The sequence below is a fragment of the Blastomyces dermatitidis genome, assembly GCF_000003525.1.
Source record: "Blastomyces dermatitidis ER-3 genomic scaffold supercont1.13, whole genome shotgun sequence".
In the NCBI taxonomy this organism is placed as follows: Eukaryota; Fungi; Ascomycota; class Eurotiomycetes; order Onygenales; family Ajellomycetaceae; genus Blastomyces; species Blastomyces dermatitidis.
Window position 1 is genome coordinate 693,322 of NW_025544786.1, and position 18,729 is coordinate 712,050.

The 18,729-nt window shown below is 47.2% G+C and overlaps 8 protein-coding genes across 10 annotated transcripts; 3 read left to right on the plus strand and 5 right to left on the minus strand.

The window, feature by feature from the left end:
- On the minus strand, window positions 1-3,153 carry BDCG_09004 (regulatory factor Sgt1). Its single transcript, XM_045424777.1, has 3 exons — window positions 2,821-3,153; window positions 2,524-2,723; window positions 1-2,472 (listed from the first exon to the last, which is right to left on the minus strand). The coding sequence occupies exons 1-3, from the start codon at window positions 3,083-3,085 to the stop codon at window positions 1,087-1,089; spliced, it is 1,851 nt and encodes a 616-aa protein (XP_045273416.1). The 5' UTR covers window positions 3,086-3,153; the 3' UTR covers window positions 1-1,086.
- Window positions 1,867-8,259, plus strand: BDCG_09005. 2 transcript variants are annotated; one of them, XM_045424778.1, is made up of 5 exons: window positions 1,867-1,892; window positions 1,968-2,072; window positions 2,137-4,026; window positions 4,102-6,950; window positions 7,052-8,259. In XM_045424778.1, the coding sequence occupies exons 3-5, from the start codon at window positions 3,154-3,156 to the stop codon at window positions 7,299-7,301; spliced, it is 3,972 nt and encodes a 1,323-aa protein (XP_045282786.1). In that variant the 5' UTR covers window positions 1,867-1,892; window positions 1,968-2,072; window positions 2,137-3,153; the 3' UTR covers window positions 7,302-8,259. The 2 variants fall into 2 exon arrangements, with proteins under 2 accessions (XP_045282786.1, XP_045282787.1); XM_045424779.1 differs by having other exon boundaries at window positions 2,124-4,026; window positions 7,052-8,171.
- On the minus strand, window positions 6,564-10,120 carry BDCG_09006 (vacuolar protein sorting-associated protein 4). Its single transcript, XM_045424780.1, has 4 exons — window positions 9,411-10,120; window positions 8,975-9,304; window positions 8,450-8,900; window positions 6,564-8,357 (listed from the first exon to the last, which is right to left on the minus strand). Exons 1-4 carry the CDS (start codon window positions 9,707-9,709, stop codon window positions 8,136-8,138), a joined length of 1,302 nt encoding a protein of 433 aa, XP_045273417.1. The 5' UTR covers window positions 9,710-10,120; the 3' UTR covers window positions 6,564-8,135.
- Window positions 9,960-12,069, plus strand: BDCG_09007 (prefoldin beta subunit). The gene is made up of 5 exons (XM_045424781.1): window positions 9,960-10,231; window positions 10,299-10,369; window positions 10,444-10,568; window positions 10,682-10,742; window positions 10,805-12,069. Exons 1-5 carry the CDS (start codon window positions 10,171-10,173, stop codon window positions 10,865-10,867), a joined length of 381 nt encoding a protein of 126 aa, XP_045273418.1. The 5' UTR covers window positions 9,960-10,170; the 3' UTR covers window positions 10,868-12,069.
- Window positions 10,397-14,451, minus strand: BDCG_09008. 2 transcript variants are annotated; one of them, XM_045424782.1, is made up of 6 exons: window positions 13,703-14,451; window positions 13,373-13,588; window positions 12,533-13,273; window positions 11,894-12,476; window positions 11,544-11,823; window positions 10,397-11,469 (listed from the first exon to the last, which is right to left on the minus strand). In XM_045424782.1, the coding sequence occupies exons 2-5, from the start codon at window positions 13,401-13,403 to the stop codon at window positions 11,721-11,723; spliced, it is 1,458 nt and encodes a 485-aa protein (XP_045273419.1). In that variant the 5' UTR covers window positions 13,404-13,588; window positions 13,703-14,451; the 3' UTR covers window positions 10,397-11,469; window positions 11,544-11,720. The 2 variants fall into 2 exon arrangements, with proteins under 2 accessions (XP_045273419.1, XP_045282788.1); XM_045424783.1 differs by having other exon boundaries at window positions 10,397-11,823; window positions 13,373-13,600; window positions 13,703-13,884.
- BDCG_09009 (uncharacterized protein) lies at window positions 12,074-15,040 on the plus strand. Its single transcript, XM_045424784.1, has one exon. It carries the CDS (start codon window positions 13,840-13,842, stop codon window positions 14,458-14,460), a length of 621 nt encoding a protein of 206 aa, XP_045273420.1. The 5' UTR covers window positions 12,074-13,839; the 3' UTR covers window positions 14,461-15,040.
- Window positions 15,041-15,164: 124 nt separating this feature from the next.
- On the minus strand, window positions 15,165-16,815 carry BDCG_09010 (serine hydroxymethyltransferase, cytosolic; the record flags this gene model as incomplete). The annotated part of the gene is made up of 4 exons (XM_045424785.1): window positions 15,165-16,128; window positions 16,199-16,563; window positions 16,671-16,721; window positions 16,780-16,815. 4 exons carry the CDS (start codon window positions 16,813-16,815, stop codon window positions 15,165-15,167), a joined length of 1,416 nt encoding a protein of 471 aa, XP_045273421.1.
- A 522-nt stretch (window positions 16,816-17,337) lies between these two features.
- Window positions 17,338-18,534, minus strand: BDCG_09011 (uncharacterized protein; the record flags this gene model as incomplete). Its single annotated transcript, XM_045424786.1, has 2 exons — window positions 17,338-18,214; window positions 18,278-18,534. 2 exons carry the CDS (start codon window positions 18,532-18,534, stop codon window positions 17,338-17,340), a joined length of 1,134 nt encoding a protein of 377 aa, XP_045273422.1.
- Window positions 18,535-18,729: the final 195 nt, after the last annotated feature.

Consider the following 18,729-nt stretch of genomic DNA (forward strand, 5'->3'; position numbering starts at 1 on the left):
CGAATAATTTCAAATTCGATAGAAATAGCGCCATATTTCTAACATGTCTGCCGCACAGCTAGTTTCACTGTGTCTCCTGTTAGCTTCTGGCAGCTTTTATATACATCACGAAGTCCCCTACGGGAAGGGGGTGGCCCGCTTCAAGCTTTTTTATTCCTGTGTCACTTTTACCAAATCCGCAAATCTTGTGATATTGTGCCCGCCGCCTCTTTCCTCTTTTTACATCCATTTAAAGCTGGGAGTACACGATTCCTTTCCTCATCCTTTTGATCTGGCGTCCTGTGGAACCCTCACTTTGTTCAGACCACTTTTCCGTTAACGAGACAAGCCCTGCGTCTGTCGCCGGACGACTTCTGTCCCTCTCCAATCGAACAAACTTCCTCTCCTCATTCAAGTTCCTGCCTAAACCATCGAAGCCATCTCGCCCAAAATGAAGCCCGTAGTCGTTCTCTTTTCTTTCCTGGTTGTTGCCCTTGCTGCTCCTTCCACTGTTGATTGTACGGTAGACCCTGATCAATGATTCAACACCAAAAGGAAGCTTGCTAATTCTACATTACAGCTCGCAGCGACACTGAACCAGCAATGGTGAACGCAGCGGGTGAAGTTGTGCCATTTGATCCTGCTGGAGTTGTTGTGAAGGGATAGATGTCTTGGAAAGCGTTTACTGATTGGGACCGAGGGTTGGCCCAGAGTGGCTGCGTGGAATTTGTTGGAGGGATGGAGGTTTAGTAGTTCAGCCAGGTCCGGGACTCGAGGAAGTTTGGTGAATGCTCATGTGGATGTTATGCCGTGTATCATATCGAGCCGGACGCGACCAAACGACTTGTGTACACCTGGACAATTGCGTCTACGTACAGAATCATGTGAGTTTTAGATGTCCTTTATATAATTGTTTGGCTGGGTTAGATTATCGTATTTTCTGTAAAGGCGCGTGCCACAACTTTCTGTCTGCCAATAGCGGATTAGTAGTTTATCAATTCGAGCAAACGAAGCTGATCTCTCGGTACTAGCTGCTATCCTTGTCTGTTGTGTCCTCGTTCAATGTTATATGTTCATTATATGGGTGATATTGTAGCTTCTAATTCTCTATTTCAATTCACGATCATCTTTGGGTAATTTCATACCCATCATTCCTAACAAATTGCTTCCGGGTCCTGCTGAGCCAGCTTGGCTGCGGAAACTCTCGAGCAAATTTTTAGCAAGATTGAAGTCCACACTCTCAGCATGGTAGTCTTCCTCATCGTCGGTGTTGCCTTCAATTTCCTGGTTTCCGTCCGAGGGCCTTTTGGGACGAGCTCGCGCTTTTCCTTTAATAGCCTGTTTACCCTTTCCTTTTGGATCCAAATCGAGGACGCCAGTTGCTCGTAATTCAGCCTCCATTTGTTTTGATAAATCTTCTATCTCTTTGCTGTCATCCTCATTTTCATCATCGCCTGAGTCCAGTTCTTTAAATCGCTTCGACGTTATGGGGCGGGCACTCCCTTCTGGCTTCGAAGGAAGTCCCATCATTTCCTGCATCATTTTCGAAAACTCATCCTCGTCGAATGATACTTCTTTATCTTCGCCATCGCTACTGAGATCTTCACTATCAACATCGAAATCATCAGAGTCCACTTCGTCAATAAAATCGGCCCCATCCAGACCAGCACGGTCGTCATTCAAAAATTGCTCGAACCGTTCCACTATTCTTTGAAGATTCTCTTGAGCAGCTTGGTCGCCAAATGCACGGGCAGGTTTAGCACTTTTGTCAGTCCCATGTCGGCCTTTCAACTCCTCCTCAAGGTCCTCGAAGCTAATATCCAGCCACTTCTCGTCATCCTCACGTTTCTCCCAGGTCGATTCAATTTCATCATTCGTAGGTAATTTCTCATCTCCAGATTCAATATCTCCTAGTACGAGTTTTATTTCCCTTACTGCTACTTTATCCTGGTTTTGAGGGTCTGACAACAGCATTTCAAACCCACTAGTGACTTTCATCCCCGTTTCAGCGCGAGCATAATCCGCTTTCGCGGTTTGAGGTGGGAGTTTATCCTTCCAGGCTGGAGGCAGTTCAAAATCCTGGCTCTTTAATTGTGCGTACCCAACCCTTGTAAAGCGAACGCTGACGGTGACTAAATCCTCAGGCTTGAATATTAGCTCGCGTGTGTCCTTTGACTTCAAGGGTCGCAAGGATATCGGATCTCGAATATAGAAGGCGTCGACCGCCGGTGATATATAAGCCGGTTTCATGTGTAGGATGTGCGCAAGCTTCCGAGGAATAGTAATTGGGGACGTGTGGAGGTTGTCAGCAATCTGTTTCGGGTAATTTCGAAGTCGATAAAACGCCTCGGCTTCGATCGTTGGGGAATGCATTAATCGTTTAGGTTCTACAAGAATTATTTCCCTCGCCTCTCGAAATGTTAGAGGTTTAAGGGTCGATCCTTTGACTCTATCTGGTTTGATGATGAGTAGTTGTTTCTTGTGAATCCAAACCTGGAAGATGTTAGCATATCGAATCTAGTTCTAGGAGTATTCATCACCTACTCTATGATTTGCAACCTCTGGTTCGAGCCAGGATGGCAGTGTTGCTGCGGCTTCCACTAGCAAAAACTCGCCATCACTATCCGAGACCTTCACCCATAGGTCCTCAAACTGTCGTGTCAACTCCCGCAATATATAAACAATAACCCATTCGTCCTCGATTGAGTCGCCATATACAGTTCGTCCACGAAGTAAATTCAGTCCTATCGCAAGTTCGCGAAAGATATGGTTAGTTTTCCTACGTCTGGGCGCCCTCCAAATACTTTGGTATCCGAGGGCCAACTAAACGAACCTGCTCACCATCTTCTCGAATCATTTCCAACATAAACGCATCACGCTGCCATATATAGTCTTTCAAGTGCGTTTTCGCGAGCTCTGCTGCGGCTCTTTGGACTTCGGCGAGGCGGTTCCGAATTAAATCAGCACCACCTCCTGTGCAGTCGGTATTACCTGGGGAAATCCAATACAGTGAATATTCGATGCAATCATCTGGGATCTGGGGTTTAGGAATAGGGCGAAATGTAGACCTAAACCACTCGATATCCTCATCTGTAGGGGGCGCCATGTTGATATTAATCCAACGTTGCTATCTATTCACTTTCAGGGCAACCTTTGAATATTTTTCCAGTCACAATGACCTCACCAATTCTGCAAACACCCGGGCCGATGTTTTGCCGATTGAAAATACGCAGCGGGAGTGCGCTACGCCCGATTAGGCTAGATGTAAACATCGCAGCATCCAAGAATCCAAACCCATCTTTCCGCATCGTCACCGCGTATTTTATTTCTCACCAAGGTTCTGGGGGGTACGCATTCCCATTCAATGATTTTCCTTATAATGAATATACGACCAGCCCAGCACGATTCAGGTTAACCGTCATCTATAGGGCAAAAATGGCACTGCCTTACATCGATACCCCACGCACCGAAATTGATGGGAACGCGACTTATTTGACCAATGGCTTCCGCAGCGTTGCGCGAAACAATTTGTCGGCTTTAGGCTCCGTTGAAAACTCATTTCAATCGCCTTCCAAAGACCATGATTTAATCAAAGGCTTCGAAACTGGGCGAAGTCGAAAGCGTTCTGAATTCAGCCTAAAAACGCCCAGAGCGGGCTCACGACTAAACCCGACGAGAAATGCTCTCCATGACCGCCGCAATCTTCCAACTATCCCCCCGCCCAAGGGAGAATTTACTCCGATGTTGAATAGCGTTTCCAGGAATAACTTTATCCGACATAATAATTCGACACGTCGACGCTCTGGGCCTGAAACGCCAGCGGCTTTGAGAAATGGATATCACAGTAACCGCAATACCCCGGGGTTGCCAAACATGGATATGACTGGATATGGCGATGACTCCACGAACCTTGACGGTGACCCTACGCCCGTTCCACGGATAGCCAGCAGCAGCGCTCAGAGCACCCCTCTCCCTACCCTGCCAGGGAGGAATGGCAACGTTGTCGGGGATGGACATAATATGATGACATTAAAGGAACAAGAAAATGTACTCTTTCTAGTTTTGATTTGCGCGTAACCAAAGCCTATACAGGTCACTAACAGTTTCTAAATTGAATCGCAGGTTATTAATAAACTCGACAAGGAGAATTTCGGTCTAAAATTAAAGATCCATTTCTTAGAGCAAAATTTTAAGTTGTCGAAACCCGAATTTGCCCAAGCCGCGATACAAGAAAACACCGAACTCAAGGTCACGAAACTCACGATGGAGAGGGATTTACATCAATGCAAAAAGAGTCTTCGGCGCGCGGAGCAGGATTTGGCCGGATGTCAGGTTGAATTACAAGAGCTGCAGGCACAGGCAAATCGGAGACACGTTAATGAGAATGTGCAGAGAGAATTGGACCAAATGCGCGAAGACTTGGAGAGCAAAGAAAACGAACTTCATGAGCTGCAAGAGGAGTTGGAATCTATGAAAGAAAATGAGTCAGAAAGTTTACAGCAACTTCGGGAAGAGATACAAGATCTTCAATATGACCTCAGACAGAAGAACGAACTTGTTGAGAACCAGAAAGAGGAGATTGAAAATCTGAAGGAAAAGCAGCAAGATGAGAAGAGCTCGGTTGCTGAGCTTGAAGCCGAACTTCAACGGGCCAAGGAGCAGTTAGAGGACCTCCAAAAGAGTCTAGAGGAAGCCAGGTCAGAAGCAAGGGAAGCAAAGTCAAAGTGTGAAGAGGCGATTGAAGAGAAGGAACAAGCCGTGGAAGATTTGAAGGAACTTCAAGATGAAATGACTGACAAATCCTTCTACACAAAGGGGCTCAGTCGCCAACTCGAGGAGAAAGCTCACAAGTTGGAGGACGAACTTAACAAACTCCGGAAGGAGCATAATGTACTGGAGGAAAATTTCCAGAGTAAGACTCGGGAGGTAGCCATGCTTGAAGATGAAATTGAAGGGCTTAAAGAGGACCTATCTGCCGAGAAAGCGAGGATGCAAGACGATATTGATTTAGCACAGCATGAGCGGGACATTGCTAGAAGGGAACGGGACGACATTTCGGAACGTCTACACCACGCCGACGACGATATTCGAAATGGAGAGAATGCGAAGGATGTCTTGAAAACTCGACATGATGCCCTTACAAACGAGTCTGCTAGTCTTCAGCGTGATCTGGCCCAGGCAAAGACGAGGATATCGAATCTTGAAGAACAAATCGAGGCGGAAAGGGACCAATACATGAACGACACGGACAAACTCCGATTGCAGCATAGGAATCAGCTAGACCAACTTCACGATGAAATAGAGTCCCTCAAACATGACATCGAAGATCGAGAGGGTCAGCATGCAACAGATCGGGATAGGTGGGATAGTCTGAAACGGAGTTTGGAACTTCAAAAGGAGAAGGTCGAACAACAAGCCGCTGGGTATAAACGGACGATAGACAAACTACAGAACGTCGAAACAACACTATCTAGTCGCGAAGATAAACTCCAAAATATCATCGAAAGCGAGAAGCAACGCCATCTACAAGACGAGGAACTACTGAACCGCCAAATCAAAGAGCTTAATGATGATATTGCGTCCAAACGCCAAGCTGCCGAAAGTCAGAGGCAGGAACTACTGAGTGTTAAAGAAGAATTAAGGGCAGCTAGGCGGGAAGAAAGCAGCCTAAGAGAGAAGTTGCAAGCCTTAGAGGATGATATTGTGGTATTGCAAGCTACTCTTGAGGAAGAGAGAGCCTTTGCCGGAAATCAGCAGAAATCGGGCGCTTCAGATCTGGAGAAACAGTTGCAAGCGGCTAATAAAGAGAGACAAGTTGCTCGGGACAACCTAGCCAACGCGAACATCGAGATTCATAATCTACGCATGGCATCTGCTGAACTAGAAGCTGAGCGTGATGAATTGCAAAGCCAAATCCGTCGAATTCAAGGCCAAGTCGATGATACTTATCGCCTCGATCAGGAAAAGATTGACCTCCGAAAATCTAAGCTGAGACTCGAAAACGAGTTGAGCCGCCTGAGAGACGAAAAGAGAACTTTGTTGGAAACCAAAGACAAATTACAAGCCGATCTTGACAATGAAATCGTACGGGCGGCAGCAGAGGAGAATCGACTGTCTGGAGAGATTGATCAACTGCAAGATAAGATATTCATGTCATCAGAAAGGCGCGACCGTGAACTCGTTGCCGCTAGAAGCAAAGCTGAGCGACTTGAATTACGTACCCGAGAACTCGAGACCCTCCTAAACAACCAGGCATCTCCTCGCGTGGAAGCGTCCCTGTCACCCGACTTTTCAATCCTGCGGCGAAGCTTGGAAGATGCACGACGCCAAGAAAGAGACGCACTTCAGCGTGAATCGACGCTCAAGGCCTCTATCCGCGACCTGAAAACGCGTATCGTAGAATTGGACCGGGAAAATCATGAGCTCAAAGCAAAAGAGCTAACAACTCGCTCTTCCAACGGGTCTCCGACAACACTTGAAGTCCAAGGGGAACTTCGAAGCCTCCGCAGCCAGCTCCTTGACATGCACAAGTCCATGAAAGATCTAAAAAGCCAAAACCACGAATTGCAACATGCCACAGTAAACGAAGAGGAGCGTAAAGACCTGCACGAATTGCTTAAATCCTCGACTCTTGAAGCCGAATCTCTAGCAGTGCGACTTTCCGAGCGTGACGCCCGTGTTAATGAATTGAGAATACACCTACGGAGAGTGCGTGACGAGCGCGCCATTTCCATGAAGAAAGCAGACGCGGCTCATCGCGAGCTAGAGTCATTACAAGACCGATACGACGCTCTACTAGATGAGTTGACGCAGCATTCAGAACGAAAAGGAAGGCATGCCAGGGAAATAAATGGCTTAGGCAAGGAAATTATGTGGTTAAGGGCACGATTGGCCCGGGAGGAGAAGTTCCGCAGGGACCTTGCGTGGAGTAAGGGGCTTATGGAGCTGGGTGAACGGGTTCGGATTGCCTGGTACGTCAGAATGTTCCCAGCTTGGCAGTGTTTTCTTCTTGTCCCCCTCCTTCCTTTCAAACAATGGTCATGACTGACATGCATACTTTTCTTGTAAACAGTAACGAAACCGATCTCAAAATGATCGCTGAAATGGGAGTGAAGCCCCCAAGCCCTCGAAAGAAATTTAACCCTCGGCTAAAACTCAAAGCTGTAGCCTGCACAATCTTGGCTGTCTGCCGGATGCAGATGATGAGTGCCGAATGGAGCAAGTCAAAGAAGCTTGGTGAAGGCCTTCGCAGAGCAAAGGGGGAGGTATTGAAGAAAAGGGAGAGTATGAGAAGGAAAGCCGTACCGGCTGAGAGTATTTGATATACTCTGGTCTAAAGGTTCCCATTCTCGTTTCTTCTACGTCTGTTTCCTTATTTCTATGCGATCTACAAATTTCTTGACTTTTAGAGGATTGAATTGGAGAGTATTTCTCGCTTGATGTTCATCCATTGCTTACCATGTACAGCACTTGATGGTTCTTTTGCCCGGTGTTTCTGGGGTTCTCTACCGTTGCTCTACGGAGCTTTTTCCCTGTGTTCTTTTCCTTTTTATAACCCCGCTTGCATAATGATGATCTTCAACTCTCTCGTTTAGTTGGTTTCTGCTTGATAGGCAAGCCTTATATATATGATGTACATTGGCGTTCTCAATAATTAGTTTCTGGCGTTCTGGGTTTCTTCTTATTTGCATGTAAGACGCAAGGCATCCATAATTATTTATTCTATACCGCTCACTATTTCCGCTTTTGAGTCGCGCCCGGCTGAAATGATAATAGAAATGTGTGGATGATAGAGGGGAGTGGAGATATGACAGATCATCCAACGTTTTTTAATTACCGGGGAAGTGAGGAATGTACCTGAGCGGAATGAGATGAACAAAAGTGCCAAAAACCAATGTGAGTATCGTCATCCGGACGAGAAAGGGGGTTGAGGTTGGCTAGCCAGAGGCGCTCATCATAAATATTCCATCTGAGGAAAGAGATAGCAAAATAATCAAGCGACAATAAGGGTAGCAGAACTTGATAACAAAGACGAAAATGCGCCTCGCAACCATTCATAATTCATTCATCAGAACTGGACAAGGGCGCCTCATAACATCCAGAGAAGCAACATGTATGACTCTAAATAGAAATGTAAAACGGAAACATGTAATATATCACGATCCATCACTACCAAACTCCTGCGTCCATTCGTTATTTTTCTTCAAATCGTCTTCGCTCACGGTGGGGCGCGAAGACTTCAACGCCTTGATGAAATCTCTGAGCAGAAGTGGTGGCTCGAGAAGTTTATCTGAATCTATGTCTGCCCAGGTCATTTCCGTGGCTCCGTTGTCACCAGGTGAACATGGTGTGAGCTTCTCTTGCCCGTCGACAATTACCTGAAAGATATCTGTTAGTCGTTGATAATATACCCATGTTTATGCGAGCATGGTAGAGGAAAGGGCCAGTGGTAAGGAAAAGGATGAGATACCTTCTTATAGTGGGTTGCAGTTTGAATCTTTCGGATAGGTTGCATGAGCGCGTCTTGGACAACGACGCTGATATCGCTTCCGGAGTATCCTTCGCTCATTTCAGCGAGCTGTCGGTAATCTGCATTCGTCAGATGACACGGGGTGCTTCCAACATTTAACATGAACATCTTCATCCTTGCCCGAAGATCTGGGAGGCTGATGTGGACTCTCCGTTGGAATCGTCGTCTGATAGCAATATCTAATTGCCAGGGGATATTTGTGGCGCCTAGAACTAGGATTCCTTCAGAATCCTTCCCGACACCTTGCATTTGTACGAGCAATTCTGTCTTTATGCGACGGGACGCTTCTGACTCTCCTTCACCACGGGGGCCGCAAAGGGCGTCCACCTCATCGATAAATATAATTGCTGGTCTACTCTCACGGGCCATATTAAACAATTGCTTGACGAGCCTGAAAGTTGAAGTTAGACATAATCCCAAGCCGGGGCACTAAACACATATCACATATAATAATATTTTCCCTACCTTTCACTCTCACCCATCCACTTGGAGACCAAATCACTACTGCTCACACTAAAAAAAGTGCTATTGGCTTCCGTAGCTACTGCCTTGGCGAGGTACGATTTGCCGGTTCCTGGTGGCCCATAAAGTAATATAGCCTTCCACGGTTGTCTCTGGCCGGTGAAAAGATGGGGGAATTTCATGGGCATAATAACCGCCTCTTTGAGAGCCTCTTTCGCCTGATCAAGGCCAGCAACATCATCCCACTTGACGTTTGGTTTATCAGATAATATGGATCCAGCTAAGGCAGCTCGTAACTTTTTCGCTTCGGCGTCTTCGTCGTCGTCGTCTTTCCTAATTCAGGCGGCAAATGTCAGCTACATACCCTCGTGAATTAAGGCTTTGAGGTAGTCTAGATACACAAAACAGCCCAAAAGCCAGGGTCTAGGGGTAAACGTACGCTCCTTTCCCACTACCATGTGCGACCTTCCCATTCGCTCCTACAGCACTGGGCTTTTTCCTATTATCATTCCCTGCCAGGTGGTTCTTCAGTTTTTCAGCCCTTTCCATATATTCCCCAGTCTTTTCTCGAATCATTTCCTTCGATTTTGGGTTCTTCTCCCATTTCAAAGCGAGCATGAACAGCTCCAGGGCGGAATAGTAGGTCTGGTAGGCTTTCTCATATTCGCCGGCATTATCATGTTCGATGGCCTTTTTCACGGTGTCTATAGCCCGTCCAAGGAAATCCGTATTGCTCATGGCGGCAAGGTATACCTATAATTCTAATCGACTGGACCTAATATAGATCTCTGGGTTGAGACCCGATTTGACGTTCCTCCGCTGGGTGTTTGGCGGCGGTTGCGACAAGTAACCCCCCGCTCAAGCAAAACGAAATGCGTGGTATGTAGAATGGTGCTCAGATGCCGCTCAAAATTCAGCACTGGACAAGAACTGGAGATATCCTGTAACTTTGGATGTCAAGTTAAATAAGTGAGAGAACAGGGGCTGTTGTTGCTGGCAGGTGGAAAGTTGTGGATTGGAATGAGATATTTAAATATGGGGTGAGGTGCAGGCGACACTCCGCGCTAGTGCGGTTGCCATCGAGATGTGGTTTCATGACAAACATCCTGTCTTGACACCATCCCCTGCATCTTTTCAAAGACAGCAAGCCTCTGCCCTAACATTAATATTAATATACAACGCCTCTCTATATTGTCGCCATGGCAGATCCACAGAAACAGCTTCAGGCGCTTAGTGATGAGTACCAGAAGCTTGAAACGGGTGCGTACACTAACAAGCCCATTTCTATGAAAGACACCCACTAAGACCCATCATTGCACTATCATAGAGCTCCAAGAGATTGTACAGGCCCGCGAGAAATTGGAAGCGCAGCAGCAGGAGAATAAAAGTGTACAGAAGGTGCGGAAAAGAACTGGTAATTCCTTGGTTGGGACTATCACATTGACATATTCTCGAATTACCCCTCTACACAGGAATTCAAGTCCCTTGAAAGCGACGCGAACATATACAAATTGGTTGGCCCGATTCTTCTTAAGCAAGATAAGCATGATGCCGTGATGGCTGTAGACGGACGTCTGGGTTTTATCGAAAAGGAGATGTGTGTGCACGCCTTAACACCCCTTCCACTCTCGCAAGGATATTTGCCCTGTCTACAAGGGCATTACATTTCTTCGTTCACCAACATGTATCGCTAACTTGAGAGATGACTAGAACTCGAATCGAAAAGCAAATAAGTGATATTCAAGAGAAGAGCGAGAAAAAGAAGATTGAGGTATGCACCACCCTTGGTCAGCGTCTCATTTTATAGCACCTGTCTGATCCTTTCTCTCGCAGATTATTCAACTACAAACGCAATTACAACAGCAACAGCCTCCAGAAGGCACAGCTACTGCCTGATAGTGACAATCAATGCGGTCCTATATAAATATAATGACTTGATGACCAGGTCCAGTTCCTTTGCCCAGAGCCATATCTTCCCTCTGTAACACTGGATTATTACGAAACCGTTCCGAGCCTTGGGAGCATTTGCCCCACTATATGTATCCTGGGAATGTTCTAGGTTAAATTCCCTATAAGGGAACCGATTGCGACTGAGGAACTAGATTCATTGGCGACCAAGACAAATGCAATTGACAGATTTAGGAATACGGTCAAGCGCAGGCAGCTGCAAAGACAACAGAGCAGTGCCAATAGCAGAGGTTGACAAAGGGAAAAGAGGGTTAAAACGGCGTATTTGTTTAGCGCACTATTTTTCCTGACTATAGCATGCACCCGCATTTGCTTCAAATTGTTTATCTGCACCGAGAAAAGGACAGCAGCTGTTCAGAGCTATCATCGCTCAATGACACACACATATCCCGCAAGTTGCGGTCACATCAACGTGCTTTACCATGGACTTCCCCAAGACTAGAAAATTTTAACGAAAAAGATATTCGACTATAAATTAAGATATTGCCAAAATATGCACTGGTCATAGCTCTACCACGCGTCTATATCCCCTAAGTACTAATATTTTTAGTCCATTTCATGGATGGAAGGGTTGAAGGAGAGAAAGAAATGAAACAAACCGCACATTCGAAGAAAGGAATACAGACCGTCTATCTCTATCCTGATACTACACTCAACACAAAAAGAGAATCATTCTAAGCCTTGACGAGAAGACTTTGTCCCGTCATTTCCTTGGGCTGTTCAATGCCCATGGCCGCGAGGATGGTTGGCGCAACATCACCCAAAACGCCACCGGACTTCTTCAAGCTCCATCCTCTGGGGCATTAGCCATGATGAAGGGAACTTTGTTGGTCGTATGTGACGTTTTGGGTGTTCCCTCAGCGTTCTTCATCTCTTCGGCGTTCCTGTACCAGCGTTGTTAGTATTTCAGACTTCAGATATATGTTATGTTACATTTACTTGAACTAAACGTACCCATGGTCAGCAGTAACGAAAAGAATATATCCATTCTGCTTGCAGGCTTCGAAAACCCGTCCAATAGCCTTATCCGTGGCCGTCACGGCCTCAATGGTAGCTTCATACACTCCGGTATGACCCACCATGTCTGGTGGGGCGAAATTGTTCATCAGGAACTCGAATTTCTTCTCCCCAATACGTTCAGCGAGTTTATCCGCAACGGGAGCAGCACTCATTTTCGGGTCGAGGTCATAGGTCGCTACTCTGGGAGACGGGATTAATTCCCGCTCCTCGCCAGGGAAGTGCTTCTCGACGCCGCCGTTGAAGAAGAAGGTGACATGGGCGTATTTCTCTGTCTCGGCGACGTGGCATTGTTTGAGACCTTGTTTGCCCAGCCATTCTGCGAGAACATTGCCCATGTGCTGTGGGGGGAAGGCGATGGGGAATTTGTAGTCTGTCTTGTATTGGGTCATCGTTGTGATAGAGATGTCTTTGGGGTAAGGGAAGTTTGGTTTGGGCGATCGGTCCACGTCCCCTAGGAGCTGCGTTATTTCCCGCACACGGTCAGAGCGGTAGTTGAAGAAGAAGAGCGTGTCGTTGTCTGTATATTCGGGTAAGCAAGTACGAAATACACGGCGGGGGAAAGGCGAAATGTACCTTGGATTCTCCTCTCCTTTCCTCCAATAATAATTGGCTTCAAGAACTCATCATTCTCCCCTTTCTCATATCTCTCTTGGATGGTCTTGACCGGATCCGTCGATTCCTCCCCTCCTTCGCCAGTAACGAGCCCGTGCATAGCGACTTCGACACGGTCCCACCGCTTATCGCGATCCATAGCATAATATCTCCCAACCACAGTCGCCAACTCACCCACACCCAATTCCTTGGTCTTATCAAGCAACTGCTGCATATACCCAGTCGCACTCTTTGGATCCGTATCTCTCCCATCACCAAAGAAATGGATAAAGACCTTGGGAACCTGCATGTCCTTAGCCACCTGTAGTAGTCCGAACAGATGGTTGATGTGCGAATGGACACCGCCGTCAGAGATGAGGCCGAGCAGATGCAATCGCCCATTGCCATCTTTCGCCTTCTGGAACGACTTGACGATGTTCTCGGTTTTGTTCATCTCTCCTTTCCTCAGGGTTAGGTCGATGCGTACGACATCCTGCCAGACAACGCGGCCGGCGCCAATGTTCAGATGGCCCACCTCACTGTTTCCCATGAGGCCTTCGGGGAGGCCTACGGCAAGGGAGGAGGCGTCGAGCTCGGTATAGCCCTGTGCAGTTTTGGAATTGGAGTCGGCGAAGGAGGACATGACGGGAGCGTCAGCAGCGGCGATTGCGTCCCCATCAGGAGGGGAGTCGGGGCCAGCAATACCCCAGCCGTCAATAACGACTGTTAAGGGTCAGCGTTGGCGTTAATCATAAACTGTTTCTCTGAGAGAATGATGGTATATAGGGGGTTGTGTGAAGCAATTGAGGAATATTAACATACTCAACACAGTTTTTTGGTCGACCTTGGCCATGGTGACGAGGAATGTCGAGGGTACAGAGATAATTAGTAAATTATTGTCGCCAATTGATTAACATAAGGGCAGCAATTGGTTATGTTTAGCGATTTAACTGGTAATAGTGTATTATCTATGTGCAAAGATGTATGTGTATGGAGGAGAAATAAATGTTGGCGGGGGAGGAGGGGCATTTTGGTAGTCTTAAATATATTCTGCGTAGTCAGCTTGGGTTGTTCTACGTCACCGAAACGGGTTTGCTCCGGAATTAGAATCAAAAAACAAGGAGATATCGATTACAACATTAACTCACTTACTTGCCTTGCGCGCCACCACCACACTTGCTGATGACAACGGCGGCAGCTAGGGCGGCTCAAGGGCTTCTGCATCACAACCATAACAATTAACTAACCTACAACCCGGAACTAGGCGGGAGCACCCAGAGATTATTATAATGGCATCTTCGCGAACACCCACCTCCGCCTCCCTCCCAGGCCAGAAAGCCTCCTCCCTCCAACCGGCCACAGGCACATCCTCACCCGCGACACCCAGCTTCTCCCAGCAATTCCAATCCCAGACCCAGCCCCAACTCCAGCCGGAGCCGCAAGACACCGCACAACCCGCCCCCTTCCCTCCTCCACAAACCTTCGATATCCTCCCCGCGCTCCACGACCTCCTCCTTCGCCTTTCCTCAAGCTCTTCAGACCCGCACCAACACCCCGCAGACCCAACCTCTACAGGCGGCAATGACGGACCATCATCAGCTATCGGCGGACCCGGGCCGGGCCACGGAGCGTCGTCTGCCAATGCAACCGCTGCGCGTCCCAATACCATAGACGCAGCTGCAGTTGCTTTTTTGGACCCAAAGTTGCTGCTGTCGGAAGCTAGCGCGGTGAAAATTCGCATTCAAAAGGCCAAGGCGGCGTTGGCGGCATTGCCGGATATGCAGCGGGATGTGGCGGAGCAGGAGGGTGAGATTAAGGCACTAGAAGAGAAGATTGAGAGGCTGAAGGGGATTATTGTAGAGTTTGGGAGGAGAAGTAGGGTGGTTACGGGACTGACAGGGACGGGATAACATGATGTTTTCTGGAGTGGTTTTATTCTGGTGCCAAAGATTTTGTCGATGTTTTCATTTATTTGAGGAAATGCGATGGAGTAAGGCGCTATTATTTTCTCTTATTTATATACTAGGGGAACTATGGAGTGGTTGGTTTGGCGTTACCTGGTTGTATGTCAAGATTCACGGTTTTAAGGTTAAGGTAATAATAATTCAGGGATAGACTGATTACATATTTCATTGCTTTTTAGCATGAATTAACCGACTACCCTAAAATGTCTGCGGGTGACAAGTCATTTCGGAACTTAGATGGGATTAAGAAGGAGATGTGAGCATGCATGTGCGTATATCAGCTCGTGGGTGGTTGAATTCGTACCCACGTTAGATAATTTGTAAGCATTCTGACGATGAGATTCAGATATGCCCAATGAAAGAAGATGAGAGAGAATGAGAAAAAAGAAATGCAAGAATAAAATATACATATAGAATCGCCCAGCTGCGCCATGGATCGCTTGTTGAAAATCCATTGAACTCATGCCCATCATGCAAGTAATCTTCGTTGTCCTCATGTTAGGTTGAAAATAAATACTACTTTTGTTTTATCCCCTACCTCTTGTTCCATCACGCTTTTTCCTTTTCGGATCCTAACCCGTCGATTATAAATGGACTCGAGCCTGGCTGGAACTAGAATTTTTCCAAAAAATGAATCGCGAAATCCCTTTTTAGACTGGCAGAGGGAAAGTGCTGGCCCATGCGGCCATCTCTTTGCGCAGATCCAAAATCTCCGGAATGCTTTCACTGGCCACCTTAGCCTTGAAGTCCTTAAGCTTGTTAGCCTCCTTGGGCAAGCCGGTTTGGACGCTCTTGCAGATATCGATAGCCTTGTCGATATAGTTGGCGATGCGCTTGAAGTCCTCCTCGCCCATGCCACGGCTGGTCATGGCTGGGGCACCAATTCGAATGCCGCAGGGTGATAATGCGGATTTATCACCAGGGATGGAGTTCTTGTTGCAGGCAATGTTGATCTGTTCCAGGACGGCCTCGACCCGGGCACCGTCAAGGGCCTTTGGCCTCAGATCCAGAAGGACCATGTGACTATCTGTTCCGTCAGAGACGAGTTTGTAGCCCAGTCTCTTGAATTCTTCCTCGAGGGCTTTAGCATTCTTCAGCACTTGTTGTTGATATTGCTTGAACTCTGGGGTATCGACTTGCTTCAACGCAACAGCCATTGCGGTGATTGTGTGGTTATGGGGCCCACCCTGGTGGCCAGGGAAGACGGAGAAGTTAATGGGACCTTCGAGGTCGTACATGGTTTCCTTTCCAGTCTTGGGGTCGACACTTCTAACACCCTTGCGGAAGAAGATCATGGCTCCTCTGGGGCCACGGAGGGACTTGTGGGTTGTAGTGGTGACCACGTCAGCATACTCGAACGGAGATGGGATGACACCAGCAGCAATGAGGCCGGCAATATGAGCCATGTCGACAATCAGGTAAGCGCCGACGGAGTCAGCGATCTCACGCATCCTCTTGTAATCAATTAAACGGCAGTATGCGGAAGTGCCTGCAACTAGACATTTTGGTCGGTAAAGCTTGGCGTTTTTGGCGAGGGTGTCATAATCGATGATGCCAGTCTCGAGGTCGACTTGATATGGGAAAGTTTCAAAATATGTCGAAATAGCGGAAATCCTATTCACGGTGTGGATTGTTAATGCCACTTATTTTGGAGGAAATTATTGACATCTTATGTTATACATACTTTTTCTGTGGGGTCTGATATCCATGGCTCAGATGTCCTCCGTGAGGAAGATCCAAACCCATCAGTCTGTCGTGTGGTCTCATCAAGGCCTGATAAACTTCCAGGTTGGCAGGGCTTCCACTCAAGGCCTGTACGTTGACACCCCACTTGGCTGGGTCCAGGCTGAACGCCTTGAGAGCCCTCGACTGGCAGGTAAGCTCAATGGAGTCGATGTGTTGGTTTCCGCCATAATATCTGGCGCCGGGGTAACCCTCGGAATATTTATTTGACATGGGCGATCCCAGAGCATCGAACACAGAACGGGAGGTAAAGTTTTCAGAAGCGATCAGAACGACTGACTCTCGTTGGCGTTGAATCTCCTTTTTCTGTTTGGAGGGGGAATTGGTCAGTAAATGAGGGGCAAAAAGCTAGTCTTGGGAAATGGCAATTGATCATGGCAATAAGCAAAAACAAAACAGAAATCGTTACATACCATAATCTCAGCAATCTCTGGATCGGACTCTGCCAGAGATTTCTCGAGTTGCTGTCCATATGGTGTTAGCCATTTGGTATTCCATCCGAACTTCCAGTGGGATACTTACGTCTCGGTGAGACGGCGATAGAGCGTATGTTGCCATGATGTGGGTATGACACTGGTCCAGAATTACCAATTCCTAGAGATATATGTATTCTCGGAGTCTCTGAAGTGAAACTACGGTGTTTTGACGGATATGTGGGAATTTAGTGTTTGGGGAGGAGGAATCGAGTCACGGTGATGTTGGTTTTGCCGACTTTTTTTTTGCCATTAGTTTTGGCAGCTCTGATCTCGTGATTAGGGTTTGTCATGTGATTCGCTCGGCCCGATAGATTGGCCGGCGCCCCTGCTTAGATTCCCAACCATTAAGGCGCAGTTGTGCTCTGTACGGATTATGGTATTTAATATTGACAATAATAATGGTAACAGTGTGGAATAGAAATAGGGTAGTAGGAGAGCCTACTAGTATGTACCGTTGTCAATGTTAAATCAGGTAAATTTCGTGAAATTTGGAAGGGTAAACACAGGTAGGCGATAGCTGGGAACGCAGGATGCGGTAATGAACGATTCATGAAAATAACTAATTCAACTTGCTGGGATTTGTAAAGGAAAAGGTATAAATTTATCATGACGATAGCCCCAGTTTTTTCCGCCTCGTTTCTTCCTTCCGTGTCTTTCGCTCCTGAGTAGTCTCATCCCTGTGCTTTTTGCTACTCTTCTCCACATGTTGCTCTTCTGACCTGCCCTGGGTAATTCCTGAATTTTTAGATGTCTTAGACTTTAAGGACGGATTCACGTCTCTATTTCTCGAGTGTATTTCTGTGTTACCATCGGCAGAATTCGAATGTATCCGTTTATGTTTTTTGCGTCGTTCCCCCCGTTCATTATCCGATCCTATCTCCATCGATGACTTCCTCCTCTTTTTACCTTCATGGTCCTGAGAAAGTGTTTGAGGCATTCGGAACGAGTGCCCCTCTGACTCGTCCGAACTAGATCCAAATGTTTCCGGCTGGTCCTCCGTCGAGCCAATTGGTTTATATCGCATTTTAAGATGTCTGGGCTGTTCGTGCTTGGGCTTCGTTAGTTCACTGATTCGAACAGATTGTTCAGAGTGTGCAGCGCCGTTTGCCAAGTCAACGATCTGCTCCAAATGAAAGGTTTGCATGACATTAGCGTGGCTTCGGTGATAGGCGTTGCCCTTTTCGTCGGGGAGCAGAAGCGACTTGTACTTTTCTGCCCCAATCTGGTCCTCCCGGAGCTTGTAATTGACTCCTTGATGTGTCAATATCGACCCTCCAGTAGCCACAGCATCAAGTGCAAGTTCTTGTATAGAGTTCATCGGCACGGAGGCCGGGGCTGTGATGTGCCATATCTGCTTCCCTCGTAGATCTGAGAACACTTTTGAAACATCGGACGACCGCGGCGTACTTGTTGACATCAGCTTAAATCCTTCCGGTGCTTTGAACTCCTGCGCAGGTACGGGTTTCGGTACGTCGGAATCCCTAGGAAGTACAATAAGCATTTAGAATGACAGCAGTCTGTTGGATATGGCGAAGATGCCTTACATCCTAGGAGTGCTAGGTTCTCCTTCTGATGAACTGGCACTTTCATTTTCAGTCTCTGGGTCTGAGCTTGAAGAGCTTGGTTCTGGGACAGGTTTTCGCTTCGCTTCTTTCGCGTTGTGCTTTTTTGACCTAGCCTTCTCGGTGGATTTTCGGACGGAGGACTTGGTCTTTTGTGGTGCTGGTTCAGGAGAGGACGGGGACTCCAGGTCACTACTATCACTGTCTGTAATGATCTCTTTGCTCAACGGAGGAGCCATATTTTTGTTCGAGTCGTTGAAGTGATACTATGCGCGCAAGAGTCAATACGAGCAATCGAGAGGGAGGGGGAAGTTGCTGGCCGGTTTAATATGCAATCATCGATAAAGTAAGATAGTTATATAAATCTAAATATAATAGTTTTGATCCAGAAGCTAATTCCAGATCCAGATGTTGGCATTGGTATTGGTTTGCGC